Below are 25,153 nucleotides of genomic sequence, written 5' to 3' on the forward strand. Positions count from 1 at the left end.
AACATTGTCCATAGGCTCAAATCTAGGATCAGATATGGCATGCGGGGCTCTTGAGGCTCTATCCCCTGCTTAGCCTGCCAGCTTCATCTCTCAGTCTGCCCCTGTGGCCTTCCAGCCCACTCTACTCCACCCAAAAGAAATCTGTGCTCCAGCTGCCTGTTAAGTATTTGCATCCCCTAAATATTCTGTGTGTCCTCATTTCCCAGCCTTTTTTCTACTTTTTATCTAGAATATGTTTGTCTCACACTTCCCAGGATAGTCCCGCTTACCCAGTGCTCAGCGAGATATTGCCTCCTCTGGGAAGCACCTCCTGATGGCCCAGTCTGGGTCCCCAGAGCACCCTGTGCTTTTTCCCCCTGTCACTTTTCACACTGTCACTCAGAATTAAACAGCCTGTTTGCACGTCCATTTCCCCCAGCAGACTCAAATCAGTGAACAGAGAGTGCCCAGAGCCCAGTCCAGTGCCTCATATAAGGTCACAGGTCAAGAAATGATTGTCAAATGATACTGAAAAACATAAGAACTTCTGAAGATCACCCCTGGGCATGCTTTCCTGACTCACCACTTAACTAGCATGTAATCTTGGGTCAGTTCCTTAACTCTTTCCAAAGTCGAGTTTCCTCATCTGTAAACTGAGGGTAATGACACAGCAAGGGCAGTTGTGGGGATTAAATGCGGCAACATGGGGAGGCACCGGGCTTTTGGTACATAGCAAAAATGTGTGGTTCCATGCTTTTTCCTTCTCTCATTACAAAATTATACGCGATTCCACATCATTCCCTCTACACCAGTCGTTTCACACTTGTATGGCAGCAGAAGTCCTTTCTGCAATTGAAATTGTCCTCAGGCCCTCAGTTCCTAACAAATGAAAGCAGAGCTGTTCTGACACAGAAGAGCAAAGTGAAGGGCCTTCCAGTTCTTTGTCCATCACCATAGCCTCAGAGCTCTTCCTGTAGCCTTGAACTCCACGGCTTACAGCCTGATTATTGCCCAGAGAAGGGGACACACACCCACTGAGGTATCCTCATGGTGACCCTGTGACATAAATAGGTTGGTTGTTTTTCCCCAAAATTTATAAATGGAGATCGTAAGGTTCAGGGAGAATAAGTGATTTGTCCAAGGTCCCCCAGTTGTGGCCCTAGTCAGCTATAGAACCAGCCTGTTAAAAAGATGAGAGAATAAATGTAAGCCCCCTGGGGCAGAGGGTCACCCTCCTTAAGTTGACATTGTGATGCAAGCCCTCTTCTGGCATAACTTCCTGTTCCTCCCCTGCCATTCCCAAATGAAGTCATCTGGCTCCTAGCACACCACTACCACCTCATTCCCAGTGGCTTTTGAAAACTGTCTCCTGTCTCCCTCTAAATGCCCCCTCAGCCTGCTGATGCCTTGAGGTTGGGCAGAGCTGGTGCCAGAGGTTACGGGTGGGGTGACTCAGCCCACAGTCTTGCTTTCACTCTCCCGATCTGGCTGTCGATGCTGGGTGGCAGAGTCCAGCCTCCCTCAGTCTCCTGGTCCTCACCTGGGCGATGGGGCTGCTTTTACCTCTTGCTGTGGCCCCTTGTCTGCCACTGGGCATGCTTTAGGTGTGCCCTTGATTCCTTGAGGCCAACTAAGCAGCGAGTAGCCTTCCTATGGGAACTTGGCCCTCTCCAGTAGCACCCATAGGCAGCCTCAGGAGGGCACACACATTTCCCAGCCACCCAGAACAGTGTGACCTACCATGGTATCTCACGGCTCCACATCTTCCTTCTTGAAAGACCTACATGTTGTCATGGCTTTTTTTCTCCTGCCACCTGCAGAATTGGAGAGAATGCCTCCACAGTAGCAATCTTCCTTACACATATCCCCACTTTGGTCTTCACTCCAGAATACTGTCCCCATTTTGCAGATAAGTCCACTGAGACTCAGCAAGTGAGTGAATTGCTTCAGCTTATGCCTGAGAGGGAGATCCTATCCCTTTTGAGATCCTATAAACTTTTTAGGCCCTAGGACTGATTCTAGGGCCCTGGATGAACAAGCTGTAAAAACCCTACCCTCTGTTGGCGTAACTGCCTCCATCCCCACGACATGTACCTGTCACATTGCATTTCATCCTGGTTACTGTAGGGTGAACAGGCCGGGATTGCCAGGCCCTTGCTTCTAGCCAGTTCGTGGGAAAGCTGGGCTGAAGGCAGACGTGTCAGGTGTCACACTGTGCCTGGCAGCTGCCAAGCCCCTGCTGAAACTACCTCTTGTCTTGGCAGGAAAAAGAGAAGGCCCAGTTGGCAGCGGAAGCTCTGAAGCAAGCAAATCGTAGTGTTTCTGGAAGCCGGGAGCTGAGGCCTGCTAGGGAGAGTCTTTTGGCGTGGCCCGATCGGGAGCTAGATCGGGTCAACAGCTTTCTGAACAGCCGTCTACAGGAGATCAAGAACACCGTCAAGGACTCCATCTGTGCCAGCTTCAGTATGTGTGAGCTCAGCGTGGACAGCAATGGCTTCTCTAAGGAAGGGGCCACTGAGCCAAAACCTCAGAGTCTAGCCCCCTCAAACCCCAGTGGCTCCTCAGAGCAAAGGCCTGACATTAACCTTGACCTATCCCCTTTGACTTTGGGCTCCCCTCAGAACCATGTGTTGCAAGCTCCAGGAGAGCCAGCCCCACCATGGGCAGAAATGAGAAGTCCCCACCCACCATGGACAGAGGTGAAGGGCCCCCCTCCTGGTATCATCCCTGAGAATGGGCTAGTGAGGAGACTCAACACCGTGCCCAACCTTTCCCGGATGATCTGGGTCAAGACACCCAAGCCAAGTAACCCTAGCTCTGAGGAGCCAAGCATAAAGCAGGCCCTTGGTTGCAAGCAGGAGCTGCCTGAGCCTGTGGCCTCAGGTGGGAAGCCACGGAAGGGCAAGAGACAGGGTAGTCAGGCCAAGAAGAGTGAGGTGAGCCCAGCTTCCCAGTCCCCAGCCTGCCTTGAGACTCCCAGTGCCAAGGGCCAGACCCCTAGTCCCAAGCAGCCAAGCAAGGCCCCGGAGCCTCCCAGAGTGGACAGCTGTGCTGAAGCTGGAGAAGGGGGCCAGGGGAACCAACCAGGACCAGGCTGGGCCGACAGCCCCAAAGCTGACAAGGAGAAGGGCAGCTCTTGGCGAAACTGGCCAGGTGAAGCCAAGGCACGGCCTCTGGAGCAGGAGTCTGTACAGCCCCCAGGCCCAGCAAGGCCGCAGAGCTTGCCACAGGGCAAGGGCCGCAGCCGCCGGAGCCGCAACAAGCAGGAGAAGTCAGCCTCCTCCTTGGGTGAGTGCACCAGGAACTGACTGACTGATCGACCCCCACCCAGCCAGGCCATGGGGTGGAGGGCAGTCCTTACATGTGAGCAGCATTGCCCCAGGAGCATGACCCAGAGGCTGCTGTGAGCACTGAGCCTTCCTGGCTATGTCTTCCTAGACGATGTGTTCCTGCCCAAGGACATGGATGGGGTGGAGATGGATGAGACTGACCGGGAGGTGGAGTACTTCAAGAGGTAGGTGTGAGGCTGCCTGCTGTCCCACTCATGGTGGACTCCAGCCCCCCCACCCTGCCGCGGTAGGGACACAGGTAGCCAGGATGGATCATCTGGGAAGGTGCAAGGGACTGGGAGAAAGAGGGATGTCAGGCCCCAAGAACGAGGGCCTTCTCCAGTTTTATTCACGTGCATTTCTCTGTTCTTGCCTGGGTTGAGTTTTGGGGGCAGAGTCTTATCTAGGTGGTGGCAGAGAGCCATATATGTACAATCCAGTGATAAGAGCTATTAGAGGAGTAAAGGTATGGGGCTAGGGCCTAGGAATGGCCAAGCTGAAGGATGGGGTGGCCAGGGCAGCCCTCCCCAAAGAGGCAGTAACCAGACTGAAACCTGAGGAATAGGAATGAGTGGGCCAGGTAAAATGAAAAGGGTTTGAGGGCAGGAGAAATACACCATCCTGGAGGAACAAGGCATCCCAGTTTAGCTGGAGTAAAATCCAGGGTGAGGAGGCCAGCTGTATGCTAAGGCAGGCCACTCTCTTCACACACTGCCCCTTAGGTGTGTGGGCACCTCATCGGGCAGCCCCATACTGTTAGGCCCAGACCCCTGGGAGTCCGAGGGGTTGTACAGAGCTGACCTGGTTTCCTTAGTGGCCAGGGCTTACAGGTCTGGAAACGGGTCCAGTGGAGAGAAGAGAGAACCTCTTGATTGTGCCCCCACCCCATCCACTGCCTGGGCATCTCCCAAACCCGACAGGTTCTGTCTGGATTCTGCAAAGCAGACGCGTCAGAAAGTTGCAGTGAATTGGACCAACTTCAGCCTCAAGAAAACCACTCCCAGCACAGCTCAGTGAGGTACCGAGACCCCTCTAATGTTTCGTGCACCACGTCTTCCCACGCTCTGCCATGTTTTGTGCTGCTGCCAGGCTGTGTCATGCCCTGGGGCATAGGGAGTTGGCCTGGTGCTTTGCCGGCCCCATCTTCTCTCCTGAGAGCCCTCCTGTCCCTGTTCCTGAAGGGCCTTTCCAGCACTGCCATCCCCTGGGGTGTCATTGCCAGGCCTCTGACTTCCCTCACCAGCTGCCTCCCAAAGTGCCCAGGGGGCCATGGGCCTTAGAGGGCTGCCCCCACCCTTGACATTATCGGCCTCAGGATTGAATCTCATTGGCCTGGTCTGGCTCCTCCATGCAGGCTACCAAGGTGCTTCCCAGCTGAAGCCATGCAAAACGGACCCAGCCCCAAGAGAACAGTGAGAGGGCAGTCCCGCTAGACCAAGGCCTTGGAGGTCATTTAGGCGTAGAGGCTAGGTGGGCCCTCTTCCTCAAACAGGATGGGTTCCACGAGGAAAGCGGTACTGAAGCTCCTCCTGGAAGAAGAGCCTGGCCCCTAGCTGGGCTCTGGCCTCCCCTCCCAGCCACCTGCATAGTCTTTTTATCTGAAATATTGACATATCAGATGTTGTTCTAGGCTAAAAACAGAAAACTGAGAAGGCAGTGGGGCTGGGAACCCCCAGGGCAGAAGAGAAGACTGGCTGGCTGGCAGGCCTTGGTCCTGGGCTTGGGGCTTAATGGCTGTACAGTGTCATAGCTCACCCTAAGATGCGTGCCCAGGGCCGGGCCTCTCAGGCTGGCAAGCATACAGCTGCCTTTGAGGCAATAGGGAGCTGGGGCAGGTGGGCTGAGCTCACCCCTCAGGAGGACATCCTCTCTTGTCCCTTCCTCCTTTTCCCAGTGCCAGGGCAGCAGACTTCTTGGACCCTTGACTGAGTCCCTGAGTCCCCTTTTGAGTCAGAATCCCCCCGACCCTTAACACTAACCTCTGCTTCCCAGGCAGCCCAGGGCTGGGCTCCCTGTAGGCTGGTCATGTCTGTACTAACCCAGAGTCAGGACAGTCCTCAGGCTCGCCTCAGCTCCTCTGCTCTGTGGGCCTGGGCTTCTGCCAGAGTCAGGGTGCCATCCTGCCTTTCTTCACCACCTCCACAGGAGCCAGGAGCTACCAGAACCCCAGGCACCTTCATCTGTTGCCCCTTTTGAGACAAAACAAGTCACACTGCCTTCCCCAGCCCAGTGCCCCTATCATGTAGGAAGCCTCATCCAGCCATCTTCTCTCACTCCCTCTTGACTGATCTCTTTCTCAAGACGGGGGTGCTCCCCACCAGTAAATGCCCTCCTTTAACCTTCTCCACCCTTCTCATAGCCTTAATTGTGAGCCCTGAGTGTGTGAGAGAGCACTGCTGGTGCAGGCTGGGGACCCAGCCTGGGCCAGGCACCTGGATCCCGAGGCGGGAGTCTGAGAGCATAGGTGACCTCTCCACGGTCAACGGGAGAGGCTGGGCTCTTCCTCCACCCTGGCCTACAGCAGGGGGCCCTGGGTTCCTCAAGTGTTGTCCTCATTCCTTGAGATTTAGGATCATGTTCAGTGGGGCTGGGGTTCTGTCTTAACCTTCGTCTTCTGCTGGAGGTGATGGGGAGGGAAAGTCTGTTCAGTGTTTTTAGCCCAATGGACAGAAATAGCAGGCAACTGTTCTGCCTCCATGGGGACCTGTGGAGACTCGGAGCCAGCACAGGGAGGCTGCTATGGGGCCATTTCTCACCATGTGGCCATACTCTTCTCTTTTATCAGCCCCTGCCAGAACCAGCTTCTTAAGGGTGTCCTGAGACCCCAACTGCCAGCCGAAGGTCTACAGTTTTCTCCATCACATCCCCACCTACCTGCCCAAGACCCCACTCCCCGCTCCACCATCCTGGACCAACCAAAAGCTGAATAGATGCTGTTCATGCTGGGGCCCCTCAGGACCTCCGCAGAGCCGCTTCCTGGTGCTACGCAGCCTCCACACTCAGAGCCCGGAGGCTGGGCTGGCCGGTGGGCTTGGGGGCTGATGGTACTGCTGGCCCAACACTGCTCTTTTTGTGTTTGGTTTTTTTGTTTTTGTTTTACTTGTTTTTCAATTCTTTACTTTTGATACTGTGAAAATCTTTCCTGCCGAAAGATAAAGCAACATTTGGACACAGAGTCGGTGTGTTGATTGAAGGTTTACTCATCCGGGTGGGGCGTGAGGGTGAAGGATGTACTCAGAGACATTGTAGTCTGCCTTAGTCATTAACTTTCCTGAGCACATGCTGCCGCAAGAGATTGGCGTTGATTCCACTTAATTCTGTCAGCAGTGCTAAGTGGAACTATTAGCCCATTTCACGGATGAGGAATTAAAGCCAACTGACAGCAAAGAGACTCTACTGAGCTCAGTTTGGCCAACTAGGATCCCAGGTGGTGCAGTGGGCCTGCCGACGCAGGAGATGCAAGAGACTCGGGTTCGATCCCTGGAGTAGGAAGTGGCAACCTGCTCCAGTATTCTTTTTTTTTAATCGAAGGATAATTGCTTTACAGACTTTTGTTGTTTTCTGTTAAACGTCAACATGATCCAGTATTTTATAACTGGAAAATTCCATGGATAGAGGAGCCTGGTGGGCTATAGTCCATTGGGTCTCAAAGAGTCAGACATGACAGCGTGTGTGCGTGCACACACACACACACAGGATTAAAACATAGGTTGTATGACGGTAGCATCTGTGCCCCCTCCTCCTGTTAATAAGACTCCAGTATGGAAACCCTGAGCAACCCCTTCCCCACACTGTGGCTCAGTTTCCTTCCCTCCAAGATGGGCGAGTTGGAGGGCTAGGACTTGGTCTCTGCACAGCTAATGTGAGAAGCTATCAGGAAGTCTTGAGGCCTTGTGGATTGTGTGCATACCTGTAGCCTGGATGATTGAAGCTGTCAGGGCAAGGTGGGGGTAAAAGTAAAGATGGAGTTTTATAAGTTGGACCTGAGTTTACAATGGGCATGGATGTGTAGCCAAAGTACTTGAGTGTTAAGAATGCACTCTTGTGTAAAGCAAACTACCTCATCCCCTGCTCCCCACCACAGATCTGATCTTGTTTGTGAATTCAGATTTTAATATAAGAGTTTTGCCAGAAATGCCTCACACACAATTTTGTCCCAAATCCTCACCTCCAATGTCATTTTTTCTACTAGAACAGCTCTTAGCTAGTGCTCCTGTGCGGAGTGACAGTGGCAGCAGCTACACCTTCACCAACAGGTCTTTGGAATGTTGGGACTAGGATCCAAAACCACTCCTTCCTTTCCCACCAGGTTGAACCCTTCTCTACCCTGCAACACACACACACACACTGGGCTAGCAGTACCACTTCTTCCAAAGAGGCGAAACAGCATTGACCACAGGCTCACAAGTCTTGGTCCCTTGGCCAGTCCTCAAGGAAGTGCGGCCACTTTTCTGTGAAACCTCTCTTTGTATATTTATTACCTGTGCTGCTCGCGTTCAACTTTTACACTGGGATCCTGCTCTGCAACTGAATTGTCACAGCTATGAAAAATTCTGCTTCATCTGCAGAGTTGCAGATCTGATCAAGCAGCCGCTTTACCCACAGAAAGTGAAAGTCACTCAGCCATGTCCGAGTCTGTGACCCCATGGACTGTATACCAGAGTGGGTTCCATGCCCTACTGCAGGGGATTGAACCCACCCAGGGATTGAACCCGGGTCTTCCACATTGCAGGCAGATTCTTTACCAGCTAAGCCACAAGGAAAGCCCAAGGATACTGGAGTGGGTAGCCTATCCTTCAGCGGATCTTCCTGACTCAGGAATTGAACTGGGGTCTCCTGCATTGCAGGTAGATTCTTTACCAACAGCTATCAGAGAAGCCCTTTCCCACAGAAAAAGAGCTCTATGAATGGTGTTCAGGGTTGTTCAAGTCTGGCTCCTGCCTCTGGCACACTCCAGCCACACCTGATGACCTCAGTCTCCAGCGAGGTCTGGCACCCTCAGGGCTCCTAACTTTTACTCACTTGTTTCCCTCTTCGAAATAACACTTTCTTACAAATACCACCTAGTCCATCACATTCCAGCTGAGAAACCACTTTTTTACAGTTTGCCCTGTGTGTGTGTAAGTTGCTCAGTGGTGTCCAACTCTGCGACTCCATGGACTAGCCTGACAGGTTCCTCTGTCCATGAAATTCTCCAGGCAAGAATACTGGAATGGGTTGCCAATTGCCTGCCTTCATGCTAATTCCAAAAGTGGTACTTTTTGTGTCTTAGGAGAGTTCTTAAGACCAGTTACCTATCTCTCCACCTAATCTCTTTGGGCTTCCCTGGTGGCTTATATGGTAAAGAATCTGCCTGTAATACAGGAGACCTGGGTTCAATCCCTAGGTCGGGAAGTTCCCCAAAGAAAATGGCAACCCACTCCAGTATTCACGCCTGGAGAATTCCACGGACAGAAGAGCGTGGAGGGCTACAGCCAGCAATATTGCAAATGAGGTGGATATGACTGAGCGGCTAACACTTTCACACTGCACAATGTCCAGTCCACACTCTTAACATACAAAGGAAGAGAAGAACAGCACTAACCTATCCTCTTTAAAAGTTGAAATTACCCTGACAGTCAGCCCTGCACACTCTGGGTCTACCTTTCCAGCCTTAACTCTTATCTACCCTATCCTACACAGGCCACATCTCTTTGTTCACTGAGAAACTTGGGCATGGCCAGAACTTGACTCCTGCTAGCCCCTGTATCAGGAAGCCTCTCCCTCTCCTGCCCTCCCAGCAGCTCTGAGATTCCTCACTTCCCTCTAACTTCAGATCCAGGTCTCCTCGAAGTTGTCTTTGGTTCCCCAGTTACTCTATTACGGCATTTACAATGATAATCGTTTGCATACATATACAGGCCCTCAGTTTAAAACCACAGCCATCGTTTTGTTTATCTCGCCACGCTGAACATAGGTGTTTCACACAGATAACACCAGCAGTATTCTCACCAGTCAGCTTATTCTGCAAGCCCCATCCTGCCCTGCCTGCCTTGGCCGGTGCGGGTTAATAGGGGCTGGATAGAGTCCGGGCCAGCATTCCAGCTAGCCTGGTCTCTGAGCTCCCCGGCCACGAGAGGGCGCAGTGTCCACTAGCGGGGGAGCATGCCGAGTGACGTCACGCCCGGGGCGAGGCTGGGCAGCCGGCAAGCCTCCCTCTTCGGGAACGGCGGTTTCCACGCTTCTACCCGGCTCGGTTTGAGCTTTTAGCGCGTGCTCGAAATCCTGCAGAGTCACACAATGTCTTGCCTGACGCTTTCGCCCTCAGCCCCGGCAACAGCTGCGTAGCCACCTACAGTGGGCGGGGACACAGCACCGCGCGACCGACGCTCCGGAGAAAATTTGTCCTTCTGCGCGATCCGGCACTCAGAGGTCGTTGCTAGGTGCCGACGTCCGCTTCCTTACATCTGATTGGATCTCATATAGGTGGGGCGGGGTTTTACTGTGGTGCGCATGCGTGCAGCAAAGGATGGCGGAATCGGAACCTGAGCGGAAGGTGGGAGAGAGGTTGGGGTCCGCGCGGGTGGAGAGTGAAGGTAAAGGCCGGGGGTCCGGGTCTGACTCGTGTGTGTCTGCAGCGGGCTCGCACCGACGAGGCGACTGCCACAGGAAGCCGCTCTGAGGCAGAGGATGAGGACGACGAGGACTACGTGCCATACGTGCCGTTGCGACAACGCCGGCAAATGCTGGTGAGGGCCGTGGGTCGCGAGAAGAGTGAGGGCAGGAGATAGGGTTTTAGCGATGCGATGGGGGGTGGCCCCGGGTCCGCGGAGTGAGGTGTCAGTACGCGGGAGCGTGGTCCCCAGGCAGACGAGGAACTGGCAGTCTCATCCGAGGAGTGGGGCAGCTCTGCGCCTCCGAGCACAGGACCCTCTCCCCAAAGCCAGAATCCTGACGCAGGCCCCCGGGCCCGATGCCGCACTTTGCGTTGGGCTTGGCTCTGAGGGGCACTGGTGGAACCTCAGCTCCAGAAGCTGCTGCAGCGAAGACGCAAGGGAGCTGCGGAAGAGGAGCAGCAGGACAGCGGCAGCGAGCCCCGAGGAGATGAGGACGACATCCCGTTGGGTCCTCAGTCCAACGTCAGTCTCTTGGATCAGCACCAGCATCTCAAAGAGAAGGCTGAAGGTGGGCTGGGCAGCAGGCCGGAGGCTCAGTGTGGCGCACTGCTTTGGTGTCTCTCTGACACCTTCTGCTTCTTTTGTCAGCCCGCAAGGAGTCTGCCAAAGAGAAGCAGCTGAAGGAAGAGGAGAAGATCCTGGAGAGTGTGGCGGAAGGTCGAGGTATGGCTGTAGCCAGGGCAGAGAAGAGGTGAACTGAGCCTCCTCCCTCGCCCCTAGGCATGTTCCATTTCAAGGGACCTGGCCTCTGGGAAGCAGGAGCCAGCCTTGAGCCACATCTGTTTCCTCAGCTTTGATGTCAGTGAAGGAGATGGCTAAGGGAATCACATACGATGATCCAATCAAAACTAGGTACGTCTTTCTTGACTGCAGTTGGTTCCTCTTACTTGGGATGGTAGGTGGCTGAGACTGGAAGGGACACCCCAAAGCCAGGTGTGCCCAGGGGCTGTCTTGACCCTTGTCACCCACCCACAGTTGGACACCACCCCGTTATGTCCTGAGTATGTCTGAAGAGCGGCATGAACGTGTCCGGAAGAAGTACCACATCTTGGTGGAAGGCGATGGCATCCCACCGCCCATTAAGAGCTTCAAGGAAATGAAATTTCCTGCAGGTACCTTGGAGTTGGGAGCACCAGCACATTATATGCATACAGGCTGTGCTGGGTCTTTCGTTCCTGCGCACAGGCTTTCTCTAGTTGGAGCTAGCAGGAGCTACTCCGTTGCGATGCACAGGCTTCTTGTTGTGGAGCATAGGCTAGGCACTCAGGCTTCAGCAGTTGCAGCACGCGGGCTCAGAAGGTGCGGCGTGCGGGCTTCACTGCGTGTGGCACGCAGGCTCAGTAGTTGTGGCACACAGGCTTTAGTTGTTCCACAGCATGTGGAATCTTCCCACACCAGGGGTTAAACCCGCGTCCCCTGCATCAGCAGGCAGATTTTTATCCACTGTACCCCCAGGGAAGTCTGCAGTACCGCATTGTGATCATGAAACGCACCACATTTTGATAGTGAAACATCTGTGGGGTTGCACCCTGGGCCCCCACCGAAATCCAGAAGCTGCTGCATCAGGTCCAGGCAGTGGAGAAGGAGGAGTTCGTCTTTATGCTTCTTTTTCAGTCATTGAGCTGTTCATACTTCGTAACCTTTGCCGTTAGGGAGCTTTGGAGGGCAAGTAATGATGGCCTTAAACAGAACTGGGTGTGAATCCTGCCTCCACTTAGCCTAGAAGCCTTGGGCAAGTTTGTATGTCTGTCTTTCTGTCTGTCTGAGTTTCATCATCTGTAACATGAGGGGCATAGTGCCAGTTTTACAGGCGTTAGGGGGCTGTGTCTCGTATCCTGTGAAACACAAAAATGAAGCCAGGCTGTTTTCTGTAGCCATCCTGAGAGGCCTGAAGAAGAAGGGCATCCACCACCCAACACCCATTCAGATCCAGGGAATTCCCACCATGTGAGTGTGAAGCTGACAGTCCGGGGAGGAGCAGCCACTGGGTGAGAAGCAGTCTTTGTTTCCCACCGAGCCTGACCCTCCGGCCTCTCTTCTCTGTCACCAGTCTCTCTGGCCGCGACATGATAGGCATAGCCTTTACCGGTTCAGGCAAGACACTAGTGTTCACTTTGCCCGTCATCATGTTCTGCCTGGAACAAGAGAAAAGGTTACCTTTCTCTAAGCGTGAAGGGCCCTATGGACTCATTATCTGCCCTTCGGTAAGAGAGGCTGGCCTGGAGGGCAGGGTACACGAGGGAGGGAGCCACCTTCTGGTGCCAGCCACTGCCCCTGTACCTGCAGCGGGAGCTGGCCCGACAGACCCATGGCATCCTGGAGTACTACTGCCGCCTGTTGCAGGAAGACAGCTCGCCACTCCTGCGCTGCGCCCTCTGCATCGGGGGCATGTCCGTCAAAGAGCAGATGGAGACCATCCGACAGTGAGTCCGAGTCACCCTGTCCCACGGGCTTCGTCAGAACCCCTTGACAAGCCAAGAGATCCTTTGCTTTAGCTACTCAGCAGAGCCTTGCAGAGGCTGCCCATAGGCTCAGCCCTCAAGGAGCCCCCAGTCTAATGAGGAGGTGGGTTGGGACAGAGGAAGGTGCTAAAGTACTCTGGGACCACAGCAGATGGAACAGGGGCATCTGGGAGGTCAAGGAGTCAGGGCATTCCAGGCGGAAGGCAGAGAGGTGGAGGGCCTGGGGTGTCCAGGACAATCAGGGTTGTCCAGTGTGATCTGTCAAGGAGGCTGAGGCTCTGGAGTGTGGCTGGGCCTGTGCCCTTTCCACACAGTGCAGTTCCTGACAGACATCACATCACTACATGTCCAGGGTTACAGACAGGCCAAACCCAGTCCCTGTTTCATAGGCATTGCTAGTTAGGGAAGATGCAAACATGGAAAAGATGAGTTCAGTGTACCAGGAAGCTGATCCCGTTGAGGCCTACAAAGGGACCTGTGGAAGCACAAGCTGAAACTATCTGAAAATTCAGGTCAGTCCTCCTAGGGGCAGAGGAGTGATCAGGGGGACGGGTGTGTGAGGCAGAAGTGAGCACATGGCTGGGGTCTAGCAGAGAAGGCTGTAGTGCTCTTCAGGAGAGCCTTGTTCTGTTTGGAGAGCAAGGTGGTGGCAGTGACAAGGAGGGACAAGTGACGAGAAACAGGAAGGAGACTAGAAGGCAGAACAGAGCGGGCTGCTGGCCTCTAGGTAAGGTCAAGCAGGTGGCTCAGCCTCAGTGTCGCCCTTGGTCCCCAGTGGTGTGCATATGATGGTGGCCACCCCTGGGCGCCTCATGGATCTGCTGCAGAAGAAGATGGTCAGCCTGGACATCTGCCGTTACCTGGCCCTGGACGAGGCTGACCGCATGATCGACATGGGCTTCGAGGGCGACATCCGCACCATCTTCTCCTACTTCAAGGTGCCCTTCCCCACCTGGCCGGGACGTTCCCGCCTCGTTCCCCCCTCCACACACACCACATAAACACCCACTATCCCAGCCGCTCAGCCTCCCCAGCCCACACATGTCCGCTTCTTCCTCAGGGCCAGCGACAGACCCTCCTCTTCAGCGCCACCATGCCTAAGAAGATTCAGAACTTTGCCAAGAGCGCCCTGGTAAAGCCTGTCACGATCAACGTGGGTCGTGCCGGGGCCGCCAGCCTGGATGTCATCCAGGTACCTGCTAGGCAGCCTTACCTGGGAGGGCAGGGTCTTCCAAGGCTCCTGGGAACTGATCAGAGCAGGGTGGGCAGCGAGGGTTTCATTCACAGCCTCGGCCCTTAGCAGGAAGCCTTCTTATAGTGCCCCGCCCTTGGCAAGAGGCTTCTTGTCACCTCCCAGCCAGGACTGGGGACCCATTCTCTGTGGCAGGGCCAGGGCTGGTGAGTCTGTTGTCAGGACCACCTGACCTGATCCTGGTGGTGGCAGGAAGTGGAATACGTGAAGGAGGAAGCCAAGATGGTGTACCTGCTTGAGTGCCTGCAGAAGACACCGCCACCCGTGAGTGCTGCCAGCCAGGCTGGCCAGAGGGCAGCATGCAGGGAGAATGTAACAGGGGGCACCCAGGAGTCAGCCCCTGTGACCAGAGTTGGCTTTTTCCGGACAGGTGCTCATCTTTGCAGAGAAGAAAGCAGATGTGGACGCCATCCATGAGTACTTGCTGCTCAAGGGAGTGGAGGCTGTTGCCATCCATGGGGGCAAAGGTCAGGGTGGGATGTCCTAGGCACAGACCCCACCCCCGTAGCAGCCCTTCATCTTATCCTTTCCCCTACCTGGACAGCCTGCCACTCCTCCCCAGACCACTGCTGTCGCTCTAACAGTTCCTGCCCAACCCTTTCCAGACCAGGAGGAACGGACCAAGGCTATTGAGGCATTCCGGGAAGGCAAGAAGGATGTACTTGTGGCCACAGATGTAGCCTCCAAGGGCTTGGACTTCCCTGCCATCCAGCACGTCATCAATTATGACATGCCCGAGGAGATCGAGAACTACGGTGGGGTATTTGGGCGGCTGGGGTTGAGGGCTCGGCCCCGGCCCCTGGAGAGGGGGCCACATGCTCTGTTCCCTGTCTGCAGTGCACCGTATTGGCCGAACTGGGCGCTCAGGAAACACAGGCATCGCCACCACCTTCATCAACAAGGCCTGTGGTGAGTCTACCACCAAGGCCGTCTCCTGGGTCCTCCACCTGTGACCACTCAGGTTCTGGCTGCAGGGCCCAGGCTTGGACCTGAAGACTCCCCACTATCCCCACAGATGAGTCAGTGCTGATGGATCTCAAAGCCCTGCTGCTGGAGGCCAAGCAGAAGGTTCCACCCGTCCTGCAAGTCCTGCACTGTGGGGACGAGTCCATGCTGGAGATTGGAGGTGACGCGGGGTGGAAGGACCCTAGTCTGGTGGGGGCAGTCGAGCACACCACGGAACAAGTGGATGCTGCCCCTTGGTGGACTGGGGGTCTGATGGGGGTGCCCAAGATCCGGGGTGTGGAGACTGGCCCTGTCATCGTGCTGACCCTCCGTCTCCCGGTACCCCATTCCTGCAGGAGAGCGTGGCTGTGCCTTCTGTGGGGGCTTGGGTCATCGGATCACCGACTGCCCCAAGCTCGAAGCCATGCAGACGAAGCAGGTTAGCAACATCGGCCGCAAGGACTACCTGGCCCACAGCTCCATGGACTTCTGAGCTGGCTGCCACCCCTCCTTCTCCGCGAGGGGCCTCTGTCCCTGGAGCTCCAGCCGCCACCACTGCCCCCCCAACACACACACATAGACACACACACACCCGCCCTGTGGACAAGAAGACAGCAACCTCGGCTCAGCTGGCCTGGGTTGGGCCAGGCTGGACCTGGCTGCCTGCTCCCCATGCCCCCCAGAATTACTATTTTTGCTCCCCTTTACCCTAGCTGCCATTAAAGCACAAGCCTTTCTGGTCTCAGCCTCTGTGTTTCACCTTGTCTGCCCCGTGCTCCCTGGGCAGGCCTCACCCTCTGACCACCAGCGCCCTTCTGAGGTTGGACCTTGGTATTTCCCACCACCACTGCCAAAACCTGCTGGTACTGAGCTGTGAAAGGAGCTGATTGCCTGGGGCCTCCTGTGGAGGCTTAGGGTAAATTTCTTCTATTGTGACTCAGAGAAGGACCACCCTGATAGACCAAAGGGAAATGGGTGATTGGGGTTTCTGGTCTTTCTGGTTGGCTGTTATAACCTCCAGGCCTGCCCCAGCCTCCCTCTTCCTGTCAGTGTGTAAAGTTCCCCAGGGCTTCTCCTAAGGCCCTTTGGAGACATCATGTCTCAGGCCCCCTGCCCACGCAGGCTCCCAGTAGGAAGGCCTCTGCTGTTTGCCAAGTGGGCAGCAAATGCCATAGGACTGCCACCTAGGCCACATGCACCCACTGACCCAGCTATGTGTTGGGCTCAGGACCCAGGTGAGCCAGACAGATGCCCTCTGGGAAGTTCACAAGTGAGTGGGACAGACAGATCAGCCATGAATAAATGCAGGCTGCTGTCTCGGGACTGCTAGCAAAGGGGCCAGGATTTCTTGCTAGGGGTCGATAGAAGAAGAGCCCTGGTAGCCCTGGTGGCAGCTCCTCTGCGCCAGACACTCCATGCACAGGCCACGCGCTTATCCCAGCGGGACAGCCGTTGCTCGAGCCATGTTTGCCACTTGGTGTGTCGCCTTGGGCAAGTTACTTAATGTTTCTGAGTTGATTTCCTCATCGGTGAAATGGCAATGAGAATGCAAAGGACATGGTGTCTGGGGCTGCTTGGGCCATAATGGGCACAAAGCCAGGTGAATGAGGCCCTCGATTTCCTGCCTGAGAAGCTACACAACCCACATGTGACCCCCAAACAGTATTTGGCCTGTTCACACATTGCTTCCTAGAAGTGGCACGGGATAAATGACACAAGGCTGTCTCCAGAATTCAGGTTCATATGCAGAGCTCAGATAACTGGCCTCCAGCAAGGCAAGGCTTAGAAAGAGTCCCAGTAAGAAGCAAAGCTTAAAAAAAAAAAGCACGTGAGATCTCCAGGGAACTCTGCAGGGGCGTGCCACACTCACGTGGCTGGGGCTGTGCCATGAGGGCTGGGGCCTTTGTGCTCTCAAGATAGCGTGGGGTGGTCAAGGGAGGCCTCCTGGAGGAAGAAGGCCAGAGGGAGAAGGCCCAGTGCCCTGAGGAGCACGGTGAGAGGTGCCCTGAAGGGGCCAGGCGTGGGGAGGTAGAGGAGAGAATACTCCTCGAGTGCTGGGCCCAGGAGTCCAAGCTAGACCTGAGGGCACAGGGAGCCAGGCAGCATTTAGGAAGGGGAGGGATGGGTTGTTTGGGCATGGCAGAAAGGGCCTGATGGGCCCAGGTGGGGCCATGGTTCAATGGGAAGATGCCAAGGCTGGCAACAGACAGGAGCTGTGAAATGGAGAGGACCAGGTGATTGTTAGAACTGTTTTCCAGCATAACGATAGGCTGACCAACTAGGACTCTTGAATGGGAAGGCAAGGAGTTTGCCCATCTGGCTAGAGTAAGGTCCTGGGGTGGGGACCAGGCTGTGGGTATGCCAGGCCCCAGGGTACACAACTGCCCCAGGATGGGGGAGGGGTCGGAGCTCATGACTCGGGAGCCAGCCTGGGGTCAGAAGCTCACACCCAGCTGACCGGAACAGGCAGGGATCATCTGCCCTCAGATGGTCTGAGGTCCCTGCCTGGCCCTAGTGGGAGACCTGGAACCCCAAGGGAGAAATATGGGATGCCCTCCCCACCCCATTCTAACTCCTTTATGGTGTAGGCAGGGCTCCCCTCCCCCAGGCCTGCAGCTGCCGCTCTGGACAGAGGGAGGGGGAAGTGGCCAGAAGGGGAAGTGTGAGGAGTTCCCCTCCTACCCGTCATCAGTCTCCGCAGGTCCTCGGAGTGGTGGCCCTGGGTCCGGCCGCGGCCATGGAGCCTCTGGAGACCCCCATCAAGGACGGCATCCTCTACCAGCAGCACATCAAGTTCGGCAAGGTGGGGACCCTGGCTGCCAGGTGGCCGCCTAGGACAGGTAGTGGGCCTCTGCCCCAGACTCGGACAGGCCACTAGGATTGGGAGAAAGAGGGTAGGCGTCAGGGTGGGGAGTCCAACCTGGGTGTGGAGTTCAGCCTCAGCGAGACCCTGCCTCATTTACAGGTGGGAAGCCAAGAGCAGGGAGCTGGTAATGCCACCAATGGGGCAGGGCAGAGCAGAGGTGAGGGAGCGGCTAATCCAACAGCCTTCCATCCCGTCTACTAGTGGCACTGTGGCCCCTGAGACGGCTGGAGGCTGAGCTGGAGGAGCCCCTAAAAGTGGAGCTCCATCCTGCTGAAGAGGGCTCGGCTCTTCCCAGCCCTGTCCTCAGGTCGCGGGCCCTGCACACCCATAGCTCAGCCGCAGCTGCTGCCCAGGCAGATAAACCGTCTGTTTCCTTTGCTCGGAATTATTTGCATGTTTCCTTCCTTGCCATCATGAGACCGAGGCCTCCCTCCCACCCCAGCCCTTGCCCCATGGCCTAATTGACCTTTTCTTTGCAGGCGGTGGGGGCACCGACAAAGCAGGGGTGCAGGTGGTCTGCTCTAGCCACTAGATATTACCCAGTAGAAGCCCCAAACTTGTGCGTTCTCATAACCATTTGGTTTTTTAAGTATTTTATTTTATTATTTATTTGGCCATGCTGGGTCTCAGTGGTGGCGTGCAGGATGTTTTACTTGCCCCATGTGGGATCCAGTTTCCCGATCAGGGATCAAACCCAGGCCCCTGCACTGGGAGCATGGAGTCCTAGCCACTGGACCACTAGGGAAGCCCCCCCTCATGACCTTTGAGAGACGAAGATACTAGTGCTTATGGGGATCGCAGTTGGGAAATTGTGGGGGTAGATGTGGGGGCCGACTGACTCCAAGTACAGACTGTCCCCCTTGCCATGCCAGCTCTGGCAAGGCATCCTGGGCTTCCCTGGTGGCTCAGATGGTAAAAAAGCCGCTCAGACAGTAAGGAGTCTGCCTGCAGTGCAGGAGACCCGGGTTCAACCCCTAGGCCAGGAAGATCCCCTGGAGAAGGAAATGGCAACCCACTCCAGTATTCTTGCCTGGAAAAATCCCGTGGCCAGAGGAGCCTGGTGGGCTACAGTCCATGGGGTCACAAAGAGTCGGACACGACTGGACGACACTTCGCTTTCACGTGGCCTGAGGAGTGGGGAGGCGGAGGCCACCCTGGGTGGCCAGGAGCACTGGCTGAATGGCTTGTGTGGGGTTGAGCTGCTGCAGGTTGGGAACTGCCACTTGAGGGTCATCTCCCCCATTTTTATCTCCTGCAGAAGTCCTGGCGGAAGGTATGGGGTCTACTCTATGCAGGAGGCCCCTCGGGCGTGGCCCGGCTAGAGAGCTGGGAGGTCCGGGATGGTGGCCTAGGGCCAGCAGGTGACAGGTCTGCGGGGCCTGGCCGGCGGGGAGAACGGAGGATCATCCGCCTGGCTGACTGCGTCTCTGTGCTACCGGCTGATGGTGAGAGCTGCCCCCGGGACACTGGTGCCTTCCTGCTCACCACCACGGAGCGAAGCCACCTGCTGGCCGCAGAGCACCGCCAGGCATGGATGGGCCCCATCTGTCAGCTGGCCTTCCCGGTGAGCACAGGGCAGGTGGGTAAGGCATCCAGGGGCGGGCCGGGAAGACCATTTCACCCACACCTTGTTCATCTCCATGCTCGTTCACGTCCCGTCACTCGGCAAGCACCTAGAAGACTGGGATACAGCCCAGAAGCCCAGAGAACAAATCTCAGATTGCCATGCATGCTATGGAGAATATGAGAGGCTGAGTGGGACCATGAGTGAGTGGGGGGATGTTAGACAGGATGGTCCAGGAAGGCTTCTCAGGAGAGGACAAATAACCCACCAGGCAAAGATCTGAAGAAAGAGTGTCCTCAACACCGGTCTGAGAAGGCTCCTGAAAAGAGGGAGCAGTGTGGGCAAGGGCCCTGAGGCAGGGAAAAGCTTGATGTTCAAGGAGCAGAAAGGCCAGTGTGGCCACAGAGTAAGAAGGAGAGGGGACCCAGGAGGAGGCAACGGTGGAGAACTTGGTGGGAGCCAACTGAACCTGCCTTGGGCTACTTGTGGAGTCTGGGCTTTTATTCTACACAAGAGGAGAAGCCTCTGGGGAGTTGGACCCAGAAACTGAGTTTTTAAAGCTTTGCAGGGTCTCTGATGGGCCAAAAGGAAATGAGTGGCAGTTCCTCAAAAATTAAACAAAGTTAACATATGACCTAGCAATTCTCCTCCTAGGCGTAGACCCAAGAGAACTGAAACAGGTGTTCAAACAAAACTTGCATGAGAATCTTCAGTGCAGCGTTCTTCATAGTAGCCCAAAGATGCAAACAACCCACATGTGCATCAACGGATGAATGGATAAACTGAATGTAGTCTATCCATACAACAGAACATTACTTAAAAAGAATGGAGCACTGATACATGCTACAACATGGGTGGACATTGGAAACATGCTAAGTCAGAACAACTAGGCACTAACGGCCACACACTGCGTGATTCCATTTACATGAAATACCCAGAATAGACAAATCCATAGTTACAGAAAGCAGCTTACGGGTTGCCAGGGCTGAGGAGAGGAGGGAATAGAAAGCAAAGACTTAATGGGTACAGGATTTCCATTTGGAGTGATGAAAAAGTTCTGAATTACATCTCTATCGACTTTAAAATGGTTAAAATGGTCAGTTTTATGCTGTGTATTTCACCACAATTCTTTTGATTAAAAAAAAAAAAAAAGGTAAATAAACAGGAGCAAAGAGACCAGTGGGAAGCCACTGCATTTGACCCTGGCTATGGTATCCTGGCGCTTCCCTGGTGGCGCCGATGGTAAAGAATCCACCTGCAATGCAGAAGACCTGGGTTCAATCCCTGGGTTGGGAAGATCCCCGAAGGAGGGCACGACAACCTGCTCTAGTACTCTTGCCTGGAGAATCCCACAAACAGAGGAGCCTGGTGGGCTATGGTCCATACAGTCACAAAGAACCAGACACTGAAGTGACTTAGCATGGCATGGCACGAGGTATCATGGGCCAAGGTGGTCATGATGGAGATGCTCAGGGTCAGAGCCTGAAGAACGTCGGGGAAGATGGAGAAAGAGGTCAAAGATGGGAGGAACAGTGGCCATTCACTCATGGGTCCCACCCTTGACGCTCCCACCCCTTTACTGCTCCAAGGTGTCAGGGACACAGACAGACTGGCCCAGCCCCCTGGCCAACCTCAGGAGCGATGGAGGACATCTTCATGTGTGCCCTTGCTTTACAGCTCTCAGCACCCTAAAAGGGGCAGCCGGTGGGGAAATAGGCTCAGAGTGGTGCCCAGGGCCTTGCACTGTGTCACAGGCAGAACTGGGACTGGCACTCAGGTTGCTGGGTGCCCTTGCTCATCACAGACCCCAGGGAAAGGATATGGGAATGGGGAGGAGAGGCACCAACCTCTAACTTTGTCCCATTCCCTAGGGCACAGGGGAGAGTTCCTCAGGATCTGGGGAGGTAGACGCCCGGCAGAGGAGCCTGGTCCCCATGGAGGAGAACTCCATCTACTCTTCCTGGCAGGAAGGTAAGTCGCAGAGTTTACAGAGGCAGCTTTAGCCCCAGCACACCCGGGGCGGGAAGCTTTCTGGGACCCCACCCCGGGAGTGTGTTTGTGGCCCTCACGGCCGGTGCTTGCAGTGGGTGAGTTCCCGGTGGTGGTGCAGAGGACGGAGGCAGCCACCCGCTGCCAGCTGAAGGGGCCCTACCTCCTGCGGCTGGGCCAGGACGCTATCCAGCTGAGCGAACCAGCCAACCCGCAGGCGCTCTACACCTGGCCCTACTGCTTCCTGCGAAAGTTCGGCTCCGACAAGGTGAGGTGCTGGGTTGCCGCCCCGCTGGTCCCGCAGGGAAGGGTGGCGGGTGGCGCGCGGTTCCTCAAACCGCTGACTCCTCGTGCCGCCCCCTGCCCAGGGCGTGTTCTCCTTTGAAGCCGGCCGCCGCTGCGACTCGGGCGAGGGCCTCTTCGCCTTCAGCAGCGCCCGCGCCCGCGACCTGTGCGGGGCCTTGGCCGCCGCCATCTCCCGCCAGCGGGAGCGGCTCCCGGGGCCCCGGCCCTGCCCTCTGCCGCGGGCCACCTCGCTGCCCTCGCTGGAGCCTCCAGGCGAGCTGCGGGAGGGGCCCCGGCGGCCCGAGGGGCCCGGCTCGCGGAAGATGCGCGCGGCCGAGCCCGGGCCACAGAGTCTGCCGCCGCTGCTGGGCCCCGCGGTCTCCGAGGAGCCGCCGGCAGTGCTCTACGCGTCCGTGTGCAAGCGGGCCAGCGGGCCCCCGAGCGCCGCCGCCGAGCACCTGTACGAGAACTTGTGCGCGCCCGACGCCGCCTGCCGGGAGCTGGTGGAAGAGGGCCCGGGCGGCGGCAGCTCCCCGGACAGCCCCATCTACCACAACAGCCAGGACCTGGGCTGGCCCGGCGCGGCCCACGACAGCAGCCTGGAGGCCCAGTACCGGCGGTTGCTGGAGCTGGAGCTGGCGGATAACGGCGACGAGGCCGCGGGGTCTGGCCGCCCGGGTGCGCACTCAGGCTTCAAGGCCAAGCTGGTGACGTTTCTGAGCCGAGAGCGAAAGAAGGGCCCGGCCCCCTGCGACCGGCCCTGAAGCACTGGGCGTGGCCGCCCGAGGAGAGGAGGGCACTCTCCCTGGGACAAGAGGGCAGGGGGGACAACAGACATCTGGGGATGCAACCCTCACACTCACTCTAGCCTGGAGTGACGAGGTAGGAGGCCTGGGGAGGACCCCACCCCATCCCCCGTGTACAGTGTACAGATTTGCTGGCAATAAAGCCTTTTTAGTTCTCCTCTGTGTCCAGTCTCGCGGCCCACAGTGCTATCTCCTCCCTAAGGTCTTCCCTGGTGGCTCAGATGGTAAAGAATCACCTGCAATGCCGGATTCCTGGGTTCGATCCCTGGGTCCGGAAGATCCCCTGAAGGAGGGTATGGCTACCCACTCCAGTATCCTTGCATGGAGAATCCCATGGACAGAGGAGCCTGGCGGGCTACAGTCCATGGGGTCACAAAGAGTCATACATGACTGAGCGACTAAGGACAGCAAGGCTCCCAGCAGTAGTATGCCCAGGTCCGCACAGATCCTCAAACACAGGTTACAGCAAACACCAGTGCCCTGTGCTGGGTTCCAGGGGCATATGTGACCCAGCGCTGACCTCTGCCACCAGTAGGTTCAAGTCCACTGGAGCAGGCAAGTGGAACGCAGATAATTACAGCTCCATGTGGTCCTGTGTGGTGGAAGTGACTCAGACAGTAGTAGGGCAGAGGGAGAAATAAGGCTTGCTGATGGGTGATGTACCCTCTGAATTGAGCGTAAAGGGGAGGCAGGGCTTCACCAGGCTGGCAGTGAGCCCTGGAGATTTCCAGGCTGAAGGCAGGCATGGTGGTTGTAGAGAGCAAGGGAAGAGCATGAACCAGAGGGTTCCTAGGGGCTTGAGATTGAGCTGGCCACACATGAGAGGCCTGATCATCCTACAAGGAGCTGGGTCTCATCCTCAGTGGAGGGACACAGTCAGACCAGGGAAAGCTGTGTGGAGGCTGATTTTGAGGGACCGGAAAGCCTGAGCTGGGGAGGAGTGGGAGTGGGGGAGGGGCAGTGGGCAGAGACTTCAAAGATGTGCACACCCAAAACAGTCTCCGCTGAGACTCAAAAATGCACAGACACTCCTGGGGAGTCCCTGGCCTCAGTCTCTTCCTTAGCCGTCAAGGATAAAGATCAAATTATACACCAGATATGCGTTCATTCGAGTCTTACCAATGCCTACTTTGTGCCAGGCTCTGAGGACCCATGGCCGTGTTCATGACAGCCACAGTCCTGTTTTCAAGGAGTCCACATTCCAGAAGGAGATAAGGAGTCTCTTGAAGACTTCATTGGCTGCCTTACTGTCCTCCCCTTACTGTGAGAACTGTCACCATCCCTGGGTCTCCATGCATACAAGCATCAGTGCCCCCAAAGACCCAGCCTCCTGGACCCTTGACCTCAGCACCACCTCAGCTGCTCACACCTTTGACACATCCCGATCTTCATGATGGTGACGCTCCATTGTCACTTCACAGTGACACTGTCTTATTTCAAGCGTCTGCCGCTGGCTGCCTCCTCTCCTTCTGGCCCACTTCCGCTAGTGTTGCCTGTGTGGCTGCTCTCCATTCTCGCTGACCTGCACTGACGCCTTTCTCATTATCTGCACTACTCCAGTCCATAATCCCATCCTTGCCCTACTTGGATTCTGCCTTCTGCTCCCCTCTCCTTCCGTCCTATTTTTGGGGCAAAGTCCCCAGCCTCAGGTGAACCCAATTCTCTGTGCCACCATATGAGAAATTCCCATAACCAGGTTGATTGCGCTCTCTTTAACGATGTGATCTCAAACCTCAAATAGATAGGCTCTCCATGGTGCCCAGAGATCCTGCACCCCACAGTGGCTACTTTTCTCCTCCTCAAGGCTCTCATAGCTTCTGCTCTCCATCCCTGACCATTCTCACATTTCTACTTAGGAAATGGTAGCTGACAGCAGTGAGCATCCTTGACCTCCCACTGCTTCATCTACAAGAGCAGCTATATCTGCACCAGTCTCCCTCCTGCCCTACAACAGAAGAGTGTCTGCTCCCGTCTTCCTCTCACTTCCCCATGGCTTGGCAAGCGGAGCTCTACCCTCTCTCCTTGACCTGTTAATTCCAACATCATCATCATCATTTCCAGCCACACACAAATATGCTCTATAATTTCTTTAAAACAAACCTCCCCTCAGCCTCTCATTCTCCTTCAGCCACCTCCCCATTTCTCTCTTCCTCTTCACAGAGAAATTCCTCAAAAGAGTTGTTGATTACTCTCATTTCCACTTTCTCACCTCCCATTCTCTCTTCAACCAAATCCAATCTCCTGGTGGTCTCCACAACTCCATTCCATTGCTCTTATTAGGATCACCAACCTTCTTTTTTCCCCAAACAAAGCCACCTGGACTCTCCTTGTGATCTAGACTCTCCTTGCTTCTCAGCAGCTATCCACACCCCTTCTTGGAATGTGGTCTTCACTTGGTTTTCCTCCTCCTCACAGGTCTCTCCTTCCCAGACTCTTCTGTCACCTTCCCTGCCTGAGTTCTGTGGGGGACTTTGGCATCAGACCCAGTGTAATTCAAACCTAGCTGCATACGTAATCACCTGTTGTTGTTCAGTTGCTCAGTCATGTCTGACTTTTTGTGACCCCATGGAGTGCAGCACACCAGGCTTCCCTGTCTTTCACCACCTCCCAAAGTTTGCTCAAATGCATGTCCATTGAGTCAGTGATGCCATCCAACCATCTCATCCTCTATCAACCCCTTCTCCTCCTGCCCTCAGTCTTTCCCAGCATCAGGGTCTTCTGCAGTCAAGTTGGCTCTTCGCATCAGGTGGCCAAAGGATTGGAACTTAAGCTTCAGCATCAGTCCTTTCAATGCAAATTCAGGATTGATTTCCTAGTATTGACTGGTTTGATCTCCTTGCTGTCCAAAGGACTCTCAAGTGTCTTCTCCAACACCACGGTTTGAAGGTATCAATTCTTTGGCGCTCAGCCTTCTGTATGGTCCAGCTTCCACACCTGTATATAACTACTGGGAAAACCATAGCTGTGACTATACAGATCTTTGTTGGCAAAGTAATGTCTCTGCTTTTAATTATGCTGTT

General features: G+C 55.5%; 3 protein-coding genes across 14 annotated transcripts in view; all 3 read left to right on the forward strand.

Moving 5' to 3' along the window:
• Positions 1–6,483, forward strand: part of FAM193B (family with sequence similarity 193 member B) — a 30,681-nt gene extending 24,198 nt beyond the window's left edge. For all 11 annotated transcript variants that reach the window (XM_018050585.1, XM_018050590.1, XM_018050586.1 and 8 more), the window contains 4 exons: positions 2,244–3,267; positions 3,418–3,493; positions 4,229–4,326; positions 6,094–6,483. In XM_018050585.1, the coding sequence (XP_017906074.1) occupies positions 2,244–3,267; positions 3,418–3,493; positions 4,229–4,325 (1,197 nt within the window). In that variant the 3' untranslated portion in view covers position 4,326; positions 6,094–6,483. The remainder of the gene's footprint in view (positions 1–2,243; positions 3,268–3,417; positions 3,494–4,228; positions 4,327–6,093) is intronic.
• On the forward strand, positions 9,751–15,368 carry DDX41 (DEAD-box helicase 41). The gene is made up of 17 exons (XM_018050595.1): positions 9,751–9,843; positions 9,926–10,036; positions 10,313–10,472; positions 10,553–10,627; positions 10,756–10,816; positions 10,940–11,076; positions 11,839–11,911; positions 12,015–12,168; positions 12,251–12,387; positions 13,202–13,364; positions 13,487–13,618; positions 13,871–13,942; positions 14,049–14,145; positions 14,284–14,433; positions 14,516–14,587; positions 14,694–14,804; positions 14,980–15,368. Exons 1-17 carry the CDS (start codon positions 9,817–9,819, stop codon positions 15,114–15,116), a joined length of 1,869 nt encoding a protein of 622 aa, XP_017906084.1. The 5' UTR covers positions 9,751–9,816; the 3' UTR covers positions 15,117–15,368.
• Positions 17,232–22,290, forward strand: DOK3 (docking protein 3). 2 transcript variants are annotated; one of them, XM_018050597.1, is made up of 5 exons: positions 17,232–17,426; positions 18,748–19,053; positions 20,925–21,024; positions 21,138–21,310; positions 21,411–22,290. In XM_018050597.1, the coding sequence occupies exons 1-5, from the start codon at positions 17,361–17,363 to the stop codon at positions 22,089–22,091; spliced, it is 1,326 nt and encodes a 441-aa protein (XP_017906086.1). In that variant the 5' UTR covers positions 17,232–17,360; the 3' UTR covers positions 22,092–22,290. The 2 variants fall into 2 exon arrangements, with proteins under 2 accessions (XP_017906086.1, XP_017906085.1); XM_018050596.1 differs by having other exon boundaries at positions 17,281–17,426; positions 18,748–19,068.

The sequence above is a fragment of the Capra hircus genome, chromosome 7 (assembly GCF_001704415.2).
Source record: "Capra hircus breed San Clemente chromosome 7, ASM170441v1, whole genome shotgun sequence".
Classification (NCBI taxonomy): domain Eukaryota; kingdom Metazoa; phylum Chordata; class Mammalia; order Artiodactyla; family Bovidae; genus Capra; species Capra hircus.